The sequence below is a fragment of the Homalodisca vitripennis genome, chromosome 4 (genome assembly GCF_021130785.1).
Source record: "Homalodisca vitripennis isolate AUS2020 chromosome 4, UT_GWSS_2.1, whole genome shotgun sequence".
Classification (NCBI taxonomy): domain Eukaryota; kingdom Metazoa; phylum Arthropoda; class Insecta; order Hemiptera; family Cicadellidae; genus Homalodisca; species Homalodisca vitripennis.
The window spans coordinates 77,072,450-77,087,812 of record NC_060210.1 but is presented as its reverse complement, the minus strand read 5'-3'; the positions used below and the strand labels follow the sequence as shown (position 1 = coordinate 77,087,812).

At 34.8% G+C, this 15,363-nt stretch overlaps 1 protein-coding gene across 7 annotated transcripts in view; it reads left to right on the top strand.

Annotated features, from left to right (window-relative positions):
- The first annotated feature begins 1,074 nt into the window (after positions 1–1,074).
- LOC124359559 (matrix metalloproteinase-24) overlaps positions 1,075–15,363 on the top strand; it is a 42,282-nt gene continuing 27,993 nt past the window's right edge. For all 7 annotated transcript variants that reach the window (XM_046812409.1, XM_046812406.1, XM_046812411.1 and 4 more), the window contains exon 1: positions 1,075–1,369. In XM_046812409.1, the coding sequence (XP_046668365.1) occupies positions 1,244–1,369 (126 nt within the window). In that variant the 5' untranslated portion in view covers positions 1,075–1,243. The remainder of the gene's footprint in view (positions 1,370–15,363) is intronic.

Below are 15,363 nucleotides of genomic sequence, written 5' to 3'. Positions count from 1 at the left end.
TAGCCAATAGGAACCTTCGCGCCAAGTCGCTAGGACTTTCTCGGACTGCGTGGCAGACAAACAAATTCACAGATAACGATACTATTATATGAAACAAGAGAATGATATTATTTCTCAAAAAAACTACACCATTTCTAAAAATAGCCTGAACTTTTAAAATAAAAATAATGCGAGAACTCAAGATGTGACATTGCAAGGACAGATCATTTTAGATAATGTCGTAACTGGCATAGGTTTTTAAATTTGATTTTACTATCTGTTTCATTCAGCTTTAAAAATATCCCCTCCGGTACATTCGTATATCCTCACTTTACCTATACTAAACATTGTTCATAATATTGAGGTGTATAATGATATGTCCTTTGTTTGAAGGTTATTTTTGACGATGGAAGGATTGTGAAGGAAACAGGATTTTTCCGGACATTTGCCATCGTTCAGTGAAACAAGAAAGCAGTAACACTACGTTTCGAGATCTGCAATCTGATGTCTTCTTCAGGTAATAACTAACCTAATACATAATTATTTTAACCTAGTTTGTAATTATGTATTAGGTTAGTTATTACCTGAAGAAGATATCAGATTGCAGATCTCGAAACGTAGTGTTACTGATTTCTTGTTTCACTGAACGATGGCAAATGTCCGCAAACATTCTGTTTCCTTCACAATGATATGGTTCAACTAAAAACTGTAGAAATCAGAACATTTGTGTTATAGTCATTATATACATTTTGAACACTCTCCATCATATATTATAATCCATTCGTCGTTTAAAATATTTTATTGTTTTTGTTAAATTTATATTTAGGATTTTTTACATTCATTAGGTTTAGTAATGACTTGCTATTCATTATGATTCAGTTTAAAATATACTAAATAAATATATAAATGTAAGTTAATTACAAATATATTGAAACAAGCCTCAATTATATAAAAATGTAATGTTATAAAAAATGTGGTTTCACTTTAGAAAAATTAAAATGTTGCGCGGGTGCGCGTCCAAGATTTCCGCGGCTAAGGTTACGTCAGCAGAGGATATAAGAGAGCGGGAGCGGTGGCGGCCTACAGTCAGCTGAGAGAGTTGCGCGGGAACAGTCAGCTGTGAGATAGGTGGTTGTGAGTTGGTGCGCGCTAGCTCGACATCATAACCTACACCCGGCTACTTCAAACTGAAATGTGTTAACAGTTACCCGATTAGTTCTCTATTGACTTACGTAGTTATTTAAATAAATTTACATTCATAGACATGCCAGTGTTAAATAGTTACACATTTTCCCCTTCAAAAATGTTCATACTCTTGAGGTTTACAGTTCTAGCCTTCATTTTGTTGACTTCAAGAGCGGATTCCGTACAGACTGAAAACCAGGCAATGGTGAGTACTATGCACTACTTTTCATTTACTATAATAATAGTAATTTTTAAAACATATATGGTCAATTTTAAAAGATTTTTTGTCCTCCAAATTACGTATATTTAGTTTAGTAATTATTTTTATAAAAGTTGAATGATGCTAGTTTGTATAACCTTAATATTAAAATACCAATGATTTTACGAGTTTCTTTTTCTTAATTTGAATACGACTCACAAGGAAAAATACTGTTTTTGTTATTCTTATGGTTGTGTTAATGTTGCCATAAATGTTTTTGAAATTTTCAACAATAAAATACTATAAAAATAAAATAAAACTTCTTTAGAGAAATAATACTTCTTGTTATTTTGAGTATTTAAAATTTGAGGCATAAAAAATATGTTTATAAAAATTAGATAATGATAGTTTGTATAACCTTAATATTAAAATACCAGTAACGTTAGACGTTTCTTTTTCTTAATTTGAATACGACTCACAAGGAAAATTATTATTTTTCTTATTCTTATCGTTGTGTTAATATTATCATACAATTTTTTTTGAAACTTTCAAAAGTAAAATACGATCCTTAAAAATAAAATAGAATAACTTTAGAGGAATAATACTTGTTATTTTGAGTATTTAAAATTTGAGGCATAAAAAATATTTTAATAAAAATTATATAATGATAGTTTGTATAACCTTATTAAATTACCAATAATTTTAGGAGTTTCTTTTTCTTAATTTGAATACGACTCACAAGGAAAATTATTATTTTTGTTATTCTTATCTTTGTGTTAATGTTATCATACAATGTTTTTGAAATTTTCAAAATTAAAATACTATCCTTAAAAATAAAATAGAATAACTTTAGAGGAATAATACTTGTTGTTATTTTGAGAGTTTAAAATTAGGCATAAAAAGGAATAAATTTGGAAGCATGTTGTAGAATATAAGTTATTACAATAATTTGAAGGTAATTTATCTAAACTGATTTGTCAGCTTAAATGAGGTCAAATACTCACACAGTAAAATAGCATATTGGAGGAAGGAGTTTTTGCTGTTACAGTGTTATTAATCATTAGCAGAGCAAAATAAAACGAGATAATCATAACTTCCTTCATACCCTCCCACAGTGATGAAGGCCGAAGCAAGCGAACCGAAACGTCGTTGTTATATATTGTCACACGATCCTATCATTACAACGCTTCCTGACAATGGCAAGTACCATGCACAATAACCAAATATTAAAAGTTATAAATTTCCGTAATCTATATAACAATGATACACCTTTTTACAAAATAAAACTTCATTCTTGGTGAAATCTTAGGTATTCTCCACATTTCTTTAACATTTGAAAACTAAGATTTACAGCATTCTGAGACTTTTAAAAGATAAATATGATAGATTCAAGTCAAATAATATAATAAGATAATTACATCATCAGTTATTTACTCAGAAATGTTTTTTAATATATCAAAAAAGTAACTACAGTGTACAGCTTTTTATTGTGAATGAATGTCTCGTGTACGGTTTGTAGGTAGTATAAACCGATATGTATTCTTGGAAGAATAGCTTTGTCATTCATTCATACCGAAGAGGTTGTTAGACGCTTGAGTCATCACCCCGAGGCTTGGACTGCTCAAGGCGAGTCACAGTCATTGCCATTCATGATTGTTCTCTGGAAGCATTGTCACTAGTTTTGTAGAAATCGCTAAATTTCCGATCGAAAATGGAAAAGAACGCGATTAATATGAAACGAAAAGGAGAAAATTTATTAAGTTTGATGCAACATATATGGATGGTGAATTTCGATCTAAAAGGATTATCTACCATAACTACTAAAACATTGTTACCATATACTTAACCTTTTCTCATTTATAACTGAACGTGACTCAGGCGTATATTTAAACCATCTTGCAGAATTTACAACATTATCTATAAAGCGAATGGTTAATAGATCTTCTCTTGTAGCATATAAGGCTTCGCCATTACATTATGGTGAACTGAGATTCACTCAATTTTGGTTGAATTATTGTTGTAAATACTACGATCATTTAAGATTACTCCGTTGAAGTCAAGAAAATATAAAAATCAGTTATAATGAGAGATCAGATGGCAAAGCGGCATTTGGTGTTGGACTTTTATAGAGGTTTTAAGGTTCGAACCCTGTCTTTGAGCGTTACATTTTTTATCTCATCAATATTGTCGACGTTGTTCTGTACCGAATCTCCCTCTTATTCGATTGCATAACATCCTCGCATAGGCTAGGGGCATCTGAAGACGGGCAGAATAAGGTTGAAAAAGGGAGCGACCTCCCTTATTTTTTTATAAAAAGTACTTTTTTACTTCTCAATTATATTCTTTCATGAATGAATTGTGAGTTAAGGGAAAACATAGTTTTAATAAAAGAAATAAATTAGGTTTCCAGCTGCTACTTAGTGAGTCCAGCGCCACTTACTTTGCCACTTGACGTCAGGGTCATCCGAGTAACTGGTAGGGTCACTGCATCTGGCAAGTGAATGACCACTTCCTGGAATCTAGATTTAACAACTGCTCACGAATCCGAGTGTATCTTGTTGGACAATCCTTTTAACAACTTTAAATTCCTCTAAATGTTCATAGCGTCAAAGAATGAATAAACAGCCTGTTGACGCTACACATTGTGTTTGTGTGTTTGTTTGTAGCGTTCCCTCTTAATGCCATATTTCGATTAAGGCTGGTTCCAATCTTCAAAGGAGATGATGGGATCACTTTTCAAAATTCAGGAAAAAATCAATTTAGATCTTGAATTTAGATAACTTATAAAATTAAAAACTGCGCTCTTTCAGTTTAACCTTTTTTGGGTAACAGACATAGTATGATGAGAAATATCACTTGAGTAGGAAGCGGTTATACTTAAACGTTAGTTTTCAGCCGACATATGTTGGATAAGTTGTAATCTGTTGGCACATTTTTATGAAATAGTTGTTGGCATCCATTTGGACGCCCTCGTTATTTGGAGACGGAAGGCAACTCATTACCAGAGTAAATCATTAGGTATTATTCTTGATTTACTACTTGTTGTTAATACGGGGTGAAGGCATGATGAACAATCCCTTCACAGTAAAAATAGTACCGTCTTCACCTAGCTTAACGAGGTTTACTGGGCTTAGGGTACCTAGAATTACATCATAAATTTGCTTACAGCTCACTCACTCTTCATCGAAATCTGTAGGTATTGACTTTTCGTAAGTGTCACACTAGATTCCCCCAGATTTTGAAAGGTTTACATAGATATTAAGCCGAGTAACTTTCGACCATATAACATGCAATGAAGGTGTGTGCGTATTTTTGTAAAACATCCATTCAAACAATAATCAACTATGTTCTTGTAGTTGGTAGAATGAAGTGGAAGTAATAACTTTGTACCTTAACGTAACAGGTAAAGTACACAGTCCAAAACTGGAAATTTTATTGATACTTTGGTGTTATCTGGAGGCCACTATTTTTAGAACAGTTTATTAAGTTTACTAGTCCCCGGTAAGCCGGGGACCTTACATTATCAGAAATAACAGACTATATTGGACTTACTGTGAAAATTACATGTAATTATGACAATCGGTTCTTGTTTTCCACCTCACTAAAGGAAGCGTTATCGGCGAGAAGGAGACCACTCTATCCCAATCTTCTATCTATTATAGAATTTGTAAGCAGTTAAATACATACGTACATATTATAAACATTTAAATTTACTGAGCGCTTACGTGATCTGAACTAGCACTGGTGGCCATGGACATTTCCGATCAGTATTTCCCGACCTCAGATCACGTGCCAGATCGCCAACGTTATCTGACGCAAAAAGTTGGACGATCTGGGACGTGACCTGAGGTTGGAAAAGTACGGATCGGAAATGCCCCTGGCCATCTGTGGGAGCTCCGCACTTCTGGCGAAAAATAGACAAACATCCCTTGAGATAATACCGAAATTGAAGCACAGATTATATGAGTGCTCGTAAAGGTTACCTGTAACTGCGTTTCTGTCAGTAACATATTTATGACAACATAATATAAACTAACTTATATAGCCTAATAGCAAATAGTAGATAGGGACGGAGTGGCAGTCTTCTTGCCGACATCGATTCCTTTTAGGAGACTTACAAAACCGATCGTCATTATGACATGTAATTTTCACGGTAAGTAAGGAAAGCCTGTTCGCTCTCACAATGTAGGGATTTTAGGTCTCCGATAAGAAAAACGTTTTAAAAGTAGTGGTATCCGGATAATAGCAGAGTACAGTTTTATTTTACTACGATACTTGCAGGCGGAGATGAGAAGTTAGAAGGGATTGTTCTTGAAACGAGCTCGTGCAAGGGATGACATACTCGTAAACTCCATAACAGTTTCTCCTTTAGTCATGTTTCATCTATCGGAGTAAAAGTGTATCCGTTAATTGGAGAAGAACAGCAAGTAGATAAATCTTTTTAAAGTGATCACACTTATCATAGTGTAGGCCATGAGTCTTTCACCAAAACTCCTGTAAAACATGTTTGTTAACAAATTCTAAAAATAGGGTTTATTGTTGTTAATCTCTAGAAGACCCCGGGAGTTAATCTCAAGCGAGTGCCCACGTTGGGAGATGAGAGAGAAGCTGTATCAAACTTGGATAAACTCCAAGCTACTATGTACATAAGTCGTGGGTCACTATTTAACTTTAACCAATTCAACCTGAAGTGGCTAGCATTATTAAAAGTTATTACTTAAAAACGATGTAGACATCAACACAAGTGGATGCTGATGATTTAACACGGTAGATTAATAAAGTTGATCTAAATACTTTGGATTTATAATTAATTATTTCTTGAACATGCGTTATAATGTTCCATCTAAAATAAAAAGAATAGATTTAGGTGAATAAGCAAGTTTTTATTGTAGTCTTTTATATAAATGATGTATTGGCACACCAAATAAAATTTTGCAGTAAAAATTTGTTTATGGCTCAATTTAAACTTGTTAATTAAGAAGGAATTAGTATATGATTATAAACATTGTTTCCATCGTAGACTTACGTTCTTATTGCATACACTTCGTCTTATTAATTTTAAAATTTACAATCCAATAATGTAATTTTTTATTTAAAATTAATAAGTATAAAACATACTGGTATGCTGTTGTGTATGTACTTCAGTATACAATTAATATATTTAACAGTAGGCTACTTAAAAATATAAAACGTGTACTCCATGGCCTTAGAACAATGGCATCAAAATAAATAAAATTGTACTAAGACTTCTTAATTTAATACGTATTAAACTAAATTGCATGGCAAAAATATTGATACGTAAATCATATTTTCTTGTTATTATGCCACAAAATATATAAGTGACAGTGCGCCGTTGTACACTGATCTATTGTTTATATCCGATTGTACTAGCAACGATCTTAATTTTAAACCCACGTATTTCCTTTCTCGTTAGTTTTAAGAACAATTTTCAACATCAAAACTTTTACGCCCTTGTGTTTTAACTTCTTAGTGTGTTGAGAGTTATTCCATTTTAATGATATTGCTAATTGTGCTTTACAATACCACCTTAACCGGTATTCATGGGGTTGGTATCGCACCTATTAGCACACCAGTGTGTTTGCTTGAGCTGCTTTAAGGTTCTGCGTTTTACGGGTATAAATAATATGAGTTTAATTATACGAAAAGTATACATTTAATACGAAAAACTAGAGTATTTATGATCTTCCTAAATTAATACATTGTATAAACAAAATGCCGCCCTGTAACGACATTTTATAAATTGTACTTCATTTTTTGAGTTTAGAAATTACATAGTAAAGTGTAGTTTTCACTAAACATAAAATAAAACAGCACCTAGCACAAATAAATATGATTAGTAAGTAGAAAAAATACTTGCTAATACATTTACATATAAGTTTACATTTACTAAATAAACCTTAATATATTTACACTGAAAACTCACGTTTTTAGCTTGGACACAACTCAAATCAGTACATTACTTTTGTAAAGAAATACGGTAAAATACTGTACAGGTTACTATTTTAGTTTGTATTTACTCAAAAGCTTGGTTATCCCCACATATACAACAAGAAAGGCCGTTACGCAACACGGTACTCGCCACTACGTCGCGTGACTGGAAGACAATCATCGCATAGGTTCTTCGGTATTATCGCAGCCCACTATTTTTGGACAAGTTTTCCTTACCGGGGACAAAAATAAACTTCATTATAAATTCCTTCTTCCATAATAAATTAAAAAATACTTCCTATCGCCAAATCGTTTTCAAATAAACGCACGAATGACCAGACATTTTCGAATAATAAAACGTTGTTATTTTAGTTTTTGTTTTCATTGATTGTCGCAATAACTTGTACATTCCAAAATAAAGTCAAAATTAGCGACGCTGCGGCACTCAAGGGGTTAAGAAAGGTCAAAAGCAATGAAGGTAGGCCATTACGGTTAATGCTGTAGGAAATTTCTATTAAGTACTTCGGGGAAAAAAATTAACGCTCCTTACGGATAGCACTACTACTCAATGAATTAGCACATTGGTAATGTTTTCCAAAATGGAGGCACTCACTTTAACTCGAAAGTTTGCAGAGGATGCCGGTAAACATTATTTTGTATTAATCACATTCTCCATACTGTATTAGGAATTTAAAGTTGGGGTTTTTCATTTTGACGAAACGTAAATAAAGCTTTGCCAGATCACAACTGGTTATAATTGAACATCTACTCATGAATCATGACTGCCTAGTGCTTTCACGTCTTGCAGTAGAGTTCTCCAAGATCGTCTCATGAGCAAGATTATATCTAGAGCTGAAATTGCTGTTCCACTCGGTTAAGGACCACAAAAAGAGTGCATGTGTTTACAAACACCCTCGCTATGTATCATTTCATGGCCTTTTCTATCGCATTCTCCTCACTGTCCGTTTCTTGCCGTCGTATTGTTGTTGGCAATATAAAACATCATAATGCATACCTCCATTGTTCACCCATGGTCAGATTCAAGTCATATTGAACTCCTCGAATACTGAACACTGAACAATACTCTGTAATTTGCGTACTTTGTCTGACGATAATCCTGATAAGGTGTGACGCGCTGCTCGGAGATATTTAGGACAGAGAGTGGCCTCCAGAATACAGCCTTGAACCGTGACGTCATACACACCTGCACCTCCTCATCCAGGCAACTCAGTTTTCTGGAAATCTCTTACTTCTCGGGTTCAGCCTGACTCGCTGTGGATGTTGAGTGTGGTGAACGGTGCTCCGTGACGGACATGGCGCGAGATGTCCTTGAACTTGTGGCCCGGTCGGATGTTGTATTGTCTTGCTGCGCTCGGCGCTGTGAACACTGCACTTACATAAACACGGAACATTCACGGATTTCTCAAAAACCGGTCAGCTGTTCAAGTAGCAGCTTTACAGGATACAGCTCGTAAATGAATTACTTGAGACGGAGAACGGCGAGTTTAAAACTCAATGACTAGTTTACTTTAATAATGTAAAAAATATGATTTATTGACTAAAAAGTGTCTCAATATTAAAAAAAGTTAATTATAATAAATTATGTAATACGTATAAATATTTCATATTTTAAGCCCCGTTATCACAGTTAATATCATTGTTTTCGATTTGACGATACTGAATTGAACAGCTTTTGGTTTATTGTTTAAAAATAATAGTACATATTTCCATAAATTTGGGTTTAAATGAGGCACTTAATAATTGAATATTTGCTGTAAAACGAATTGAAGCTAAAAAATATTGTTTTATGTTAAATGTATACGGTGACATTATAATACATTCTTAAAAATGATGAAGTTTCTTACGATCATTTCACTCGCTACTAGGTAAGATCTTAAATAACTCAAACCATAATCGAATCTTTAACTTTAACATTGATCCAGATATTTTATCAACATAACAAAACAAACTTGCTAGATTTTTTGTGAAATACAAAAATAATAACAGAAGGACGACCGCTTATTTCCACATTTACTATCAGTCATTCCAAAGTTATTTAGGGTTACCTTTGGGTTTGTAATGTGTCTGTCAATATAAAGTACCTCTAGAAATATTGAGGAATACAACATTCAATTAGTATATTATTTATCCGTTGCAGAATCTTGAACAGTAAGGCTGGGAGCCAGAATGAATGTACAGAAAAGTGACTCGCACAGTGCGGTTGTCGTGACGGTGGAACGTATAATTCAGTAGCATATCATTAGAGTTGGGAATTCTTCAAGCACGTGATCTTAAATCGCACGTAACTTGCCCTGACCATACCCGAGAATGTCGGCATCACCTCTCAATTTTGCCTTGTCATCATCACTTCAGCATCTTCGTCACACCCATTAATAAACAATCATGAGGCATTTCTTGCTCAGCGCGAAGAATCTCTTACATCACGTTCGATGAGTTTTCCATAATTGATGGTGTTCTGTGAAAGAGTAAATTGTAACCAATACTTTATTTACTGTGTCTACCGATGCGAGAACAGCAAGGCGAGGCGTCGCGTCGCTCGCTGTGTCCCAGAACCAACCGGACCGGTCGGCTCGGTCGTGACAGAATCCAACTCCGTTTACCCATGCCACTCTAATAGCGAGCCATTATCCCCCCTTTCCATTGTTTTAATAGAAGTCATTCTCAAGGTTTACATCCACTTGAAAGACGTCAATGCCGTAAAAAGTGTGTTTGTGCGAGTTTCTAACGAGCCTCGCATGTCAAACCCTTGATTTGTTGAAGATTTTATATTACTTAACTTTAGAAAGAAGTTAATTAAAATTAACCTTTTTCAGACAAACTCCAAGTGGAGTACACAAAAGTGAAGGTAAATGTTCCCCACATCGTACAGTGAGCGGGTGGTGTCGAGGTGTGTGTACATCTAGGCCGCTCTAGCCACACCTCTGTTCCACTATCTAATCTATTCTAAGATAGCCCATTCGTTCCTCTCAACTTGGGTATCTTCGAGGGATTACCTGGTACCACTATTTATATAATATTTATTTATAGACATTCAGTGCTAGGCTTCACCAAAGTCAGGCCCAATATTGTAATGGCGTCAGCGTAAAATATAGTAGACACTGTAAATCTACAACTCCTCGTGGTTAAAGAATGGCTGGATTAGTAAAAATGTCTGTCTTAAAAGTAATATTAATTATCATGACTATGTCGTCTTCTTTGTGTGTATAACGTGTATTTGTTGATACATTCAGTTAATCACAGCTCTGAAAATTGATGTTCTCGTGAAGAAAAAACACGTCATAATTGTTCTGATACTCAAATTCTCATCCATATAATCTCCTACAATGAAAATGAACCTAGGTTCAGAAATCACCGATAACTTTATATCGTAGATGGTAGGGACCCAAAGTAACCGACTGTAGAAATATACAATTCAAAAGGAGAAATACACTCGGGTGGCTCAGAGGTGATAATCGAAACTTGAGGAAGAAAGTGGTGGTAAATAAAACAAGAAGGGTAAGACAACCCTAGGGAGGGGTCGAATCTACTTCTCGTCTTTTGTGCTTTGGGTGGTGAATATCTATCTCGCAACTTTTTGAAACTAGTGATAATTCGTTGCCTAAAACGATTTATCGGCGCGTGCTATTTGTAAAATTAATTTTCTACTTTGTATTTGTCTTTGTGAAAATTCCTTTAGATATCAACATTTAATGAAATCGCTCCTTGAATCAACCACTTGAAGTTCTCATTGCTCAATTAAAATAGCGTTATCACACAACGTATCCTCCTAATTATCACAAGCAAGTAAATATACTCACTCAGTTTGCTTATAAGTAAGTTTGCTTCTCCTTACCTTGTGTATACTATTTAATATGTTTGAATCCAGTTAATAAAGCTTAGGCTGAGCCAGGTGTTAGAGTCCATTAAAAATGAACCACAAGTGAATGGGAACGAGGTAATTTCACAATTAATAAAGGGCAAATAGCCTACAGGGAGGTTTCGCTTACTAAGAGCCAATGAAATAACTAACGCCTGTGAAGTGTATCTCAGACTTCCTGCTTACTCAACTTACTATTATATGGTTATGACAATTAACCTTTATCTGAAAATATGTAGAACAGAACTTGAGACACGTGTGTAAGTGTAAACCAAAGCTCATTGTTAATTTAGTTGAGATTTATGTAGTCGCTCAGACTCCTTGTGATCTATCGGGACAACCTCTCTCTTATCTATCTGAGACTAGTGACTCAGTGCGTGAAGCAATGGAAACATTTATGATACTTCTTAACAACCGAAGTATGAGAGTTCTTGCAGCTTATCCCATTTTGCTTGGAAGTTAAAGAATGAATTTGTACACATTATTAATCGAGAAAACTTTGTCAAAACAGACGTTAAGTCGGTGTTGAGAGAAGTAGATGTTTCGTAAATGTTGATCCAATGTAATTTCCTTACTACTCTTATCCTTAGTACTCTCGTCGTATATACAAAGTCTCTTCCACACACACGACTTAGGTGTCAGTTCTCTCATATCATGCGTTATCAGTACGAGACTTCTTATCTAACCGCGTTTGAGATCCTCCTATTTCGCCACTTTACACAGGCACTTACATACTATGCCATATTTTATACACATCACAGATATCTAATATTTTGAGCTTAGTCGATAGCCATAAGGTGTCAAGCTAAGTGGGTGAGTTCGTGACGTAGGTTCAAATCCTCTCTTTGATTCGTAACAATGTTTGTACCCTGTTAATTTTGCACTACAATGTCGATTATCCCTCTTATCTGACAGGGCCTTCTTGATATTTGTACGTTAGTCTGTCTGTTTGTGGGATATCTCTGGTCCCTGAAGACCCCAGACCTAGAGATCTGAAACTTGGTCCAAGGAAGAACCCTATCGATTTTGAGGTCAAAAGTTCAAACACCAGTTTTTTTCCGTATGTCTGTCCCTCCGTGCGATTACTCTTGATAGAAATGTCAGATACTTAAAACTTGGGAACTGTATTTATTTTGGGGTAAAAAGATAAAAGGGCAGCGCGTCTGTCCGCTCGATAACTATTTCGGTAAGTTCTGTTCTTCGATACTCTGTTGTTACGATTGAATTACGATTGATCGGACGTTATTCTGTTTGAAAAATAACAAACCTTATGCTCACATAAGCCAGTGGCCCAGGGGAACCGGCCTCTCCATTATATTAAAAAGTCAAGTGATTCCCAGTGCGTCATGGTTCATCTTCACCGCGTTAGTTCCGTTGACATTTTACCATTTCCGACTTATACCTACAATATTATTCTGCAAATATAAAATATTATAAGGCTCATAGCTCGGAAAACATAAAACTAACTATATGTTGTCATCGAAATTCAGTACTAAATTACAAGTTTTACTTTTAATTTAAAATCATTGAGGGGAGTTAAGATTGATAAGAACGCCCAATCACACAGTACTTCTAAATAATGTCAAATGCATCTGAAAATATTTCAAGTGCATAAGTTAAATCTTATGTATAATTTTCTGAAGTAACTATTTATATAAACGATGTTAGTAATGTTGTAACTTTTCAATACGGCAATGTGAATAAAAGAAATAACTGTACGCAGAGGTATTGTAGACTAGAAATGTAGGAATGTAATGGAAACGGATATGAATACTGTTTTGGTATCGCTATTTCCAATAAGTAAAAAGGTGTTGATATTATCCCACCAGAGGTGACATCTAAAGCTGATATCGCTGATACCTGTGACACTTCCTCCTTCGGAATTTCCGCTGTGGTAATGTGTTTGCGTTGGCCTCAAATATAGACGTGGATGTGATCGCAACTCACTTATCGCCGGCAAACACTCACAGTCAAGTTTGTTTTGTATACTTGACCTTCATCTGATAATTTGTTGCGTCAAGAATGTTTTAATTAATTCGTTTTATTAAATAGCAAGAGAAGGAGAGATTTGTTATCTACGTAAAATTATTTTGTTACTTGACACGGTACTTACTACTAGGCACCTCGAAGGTACAATATGATATATTTTACCATCCAAGGAATTAGTTAGTGTGTCGTACAAGTATTGCTCGGTTAGTAACAACACTTTAATCAAGTAAAGAGAAATAAAGTTTAATCATTTCATTACAAATACTACTACTGTAGACCTGATCTTGCTCAGAAGCAAGCATATGAGTCATGCATGTGTTCATTAACTTTATTTACTTCAAAAATGTTAGTCTGAATTGTCAGCACATGACAAGGATATAATACATACAGTAGATACTTGGTTATTGAATTTCAGACAGCGAGAAATGACTGTTCATATGGATTGACGATCCCGCAGACTGAATCGATAATGCTTGACCAATCATAAGTATATCGATATACATACAACTATCGTAGTGAATCATCACTAAAAATAGGTTAACTCATACCACCGTAACAAGATCGGAGTGAGAGAACACATATTTTTAATTTGTTTATTTAATTTAAATGTACAATAGAAACATGCAAAACGAGATGGGAGAAACTGGTGAAATCATTCTGTAGAAGATGTACGGTAATGCTCTTTTGATTTAAGTTACTCTTTTGACTTTCCGCTAGGAGCTGTCATGTAAGAGTTAATTTTTTGAACCCGGAAAATGAAATGATTACGTAGTGGAAGACCTGCTTGTCCTCAATTTCAGGCGGTCGGAAACGTACACGACGCGTATACATCAATTGAATTTAAAAATTTCTAAACGTAATAGAATTTTAGATCCGTATAGTACACATTTGGCAGCAATTAATTCAAATAATTGATTAGTATAAGTCATGTAGATTTGTGTATTTTTATTTTTTGTTTCTTAAGTTTGTTTTCAAAACTTAAAGTAAATATAACGTCAATACTTGTAATCTCCTTCAAATTTGAAGAGTGCGATGGGTCTGTAGTTAATTATTAAGTGGTTTCGCAGGTATCGCTGTGATACGATACAATAAGTTGCAGCTCGCGTGCCGTCATGCTGACTCACGACCGGACAGTAATATCGCTGCTCTCACGGCGCTGCTGGCTTGCTGGCGCTGCCTCGCTATGACGGATGGTGTCGTGACTTTACCGTACCCCACATCCGTTTCCTACCGATCCCAAGGTTACTAAGAGTTTTGTTTCTTCAATCTACATCTATTAGAACTCGTATAAATAGATTTCGGAGCAATTTTCTGTTATTTAAAACTGAGATTCTCCAACTAGGCTACATTTTGGCTGATCCCAACTACTCAACTAAAATCGTATTAATGTCAGATTAAGTTAAAAATTCCAGAGTCCTTTTTAATGAATTGAGATTTGCTGAATAAATTAAACCAATAACGAACAGGCAAATAAATATTTTGCACCATTAGGTCGTCCGGCAAAATGGCCCGACACGTCAGTAAGCAGCTGGTGTACATTTTCATAAATCCTCGCTTGTGCTGAAGAAACCTCGTATTTGAATTAGACAGAGTTAGATGGATGTTGTCTTTTGTGATAAAGAGTATTTTAATGTTATAACTGAGATTGAAGGATTGGACACTACATGTCAGGCCACTTTAACTTAAATGTTGCGTTATGTTAATAACATATCAAATAATGTGGTAATAAAAAATGTTCTGATTTTTTCACTAAACTTATTACACATTTGATTCAATGCAATTTCATAAAAACCCCAAACATTAGACTACTTGTAAATAAGTGTTTTTGAATAATTTCTCACACAAGTAATGTTTTCTCAGGATATACAGTGTACAATATCACTTCTCGTGAAATATTTCTTACCTTATTGCATCATTTGGATAATCTCTTGTAGCACACCATGCACACTTTCCTTGCTCTGCGTTTTCTTGTTCATCCACTAACAAAAAGAGATGCCAGGAAACGGAACCAGTAGTTGTTACTCGTGTATAAGTGGTTCTTGTTTTATGCTCATCAGGCCCGTAGGCGTTTTCTGAAAATACGAATTTCTCTTTATTGACTAAGTTTAACGAAGCCCCATCCCTCGTGGGGCAGGAAAAAGTTCAGTTCTGTCTCTCTATCTATCTGATTGTCCGTACAACGAAC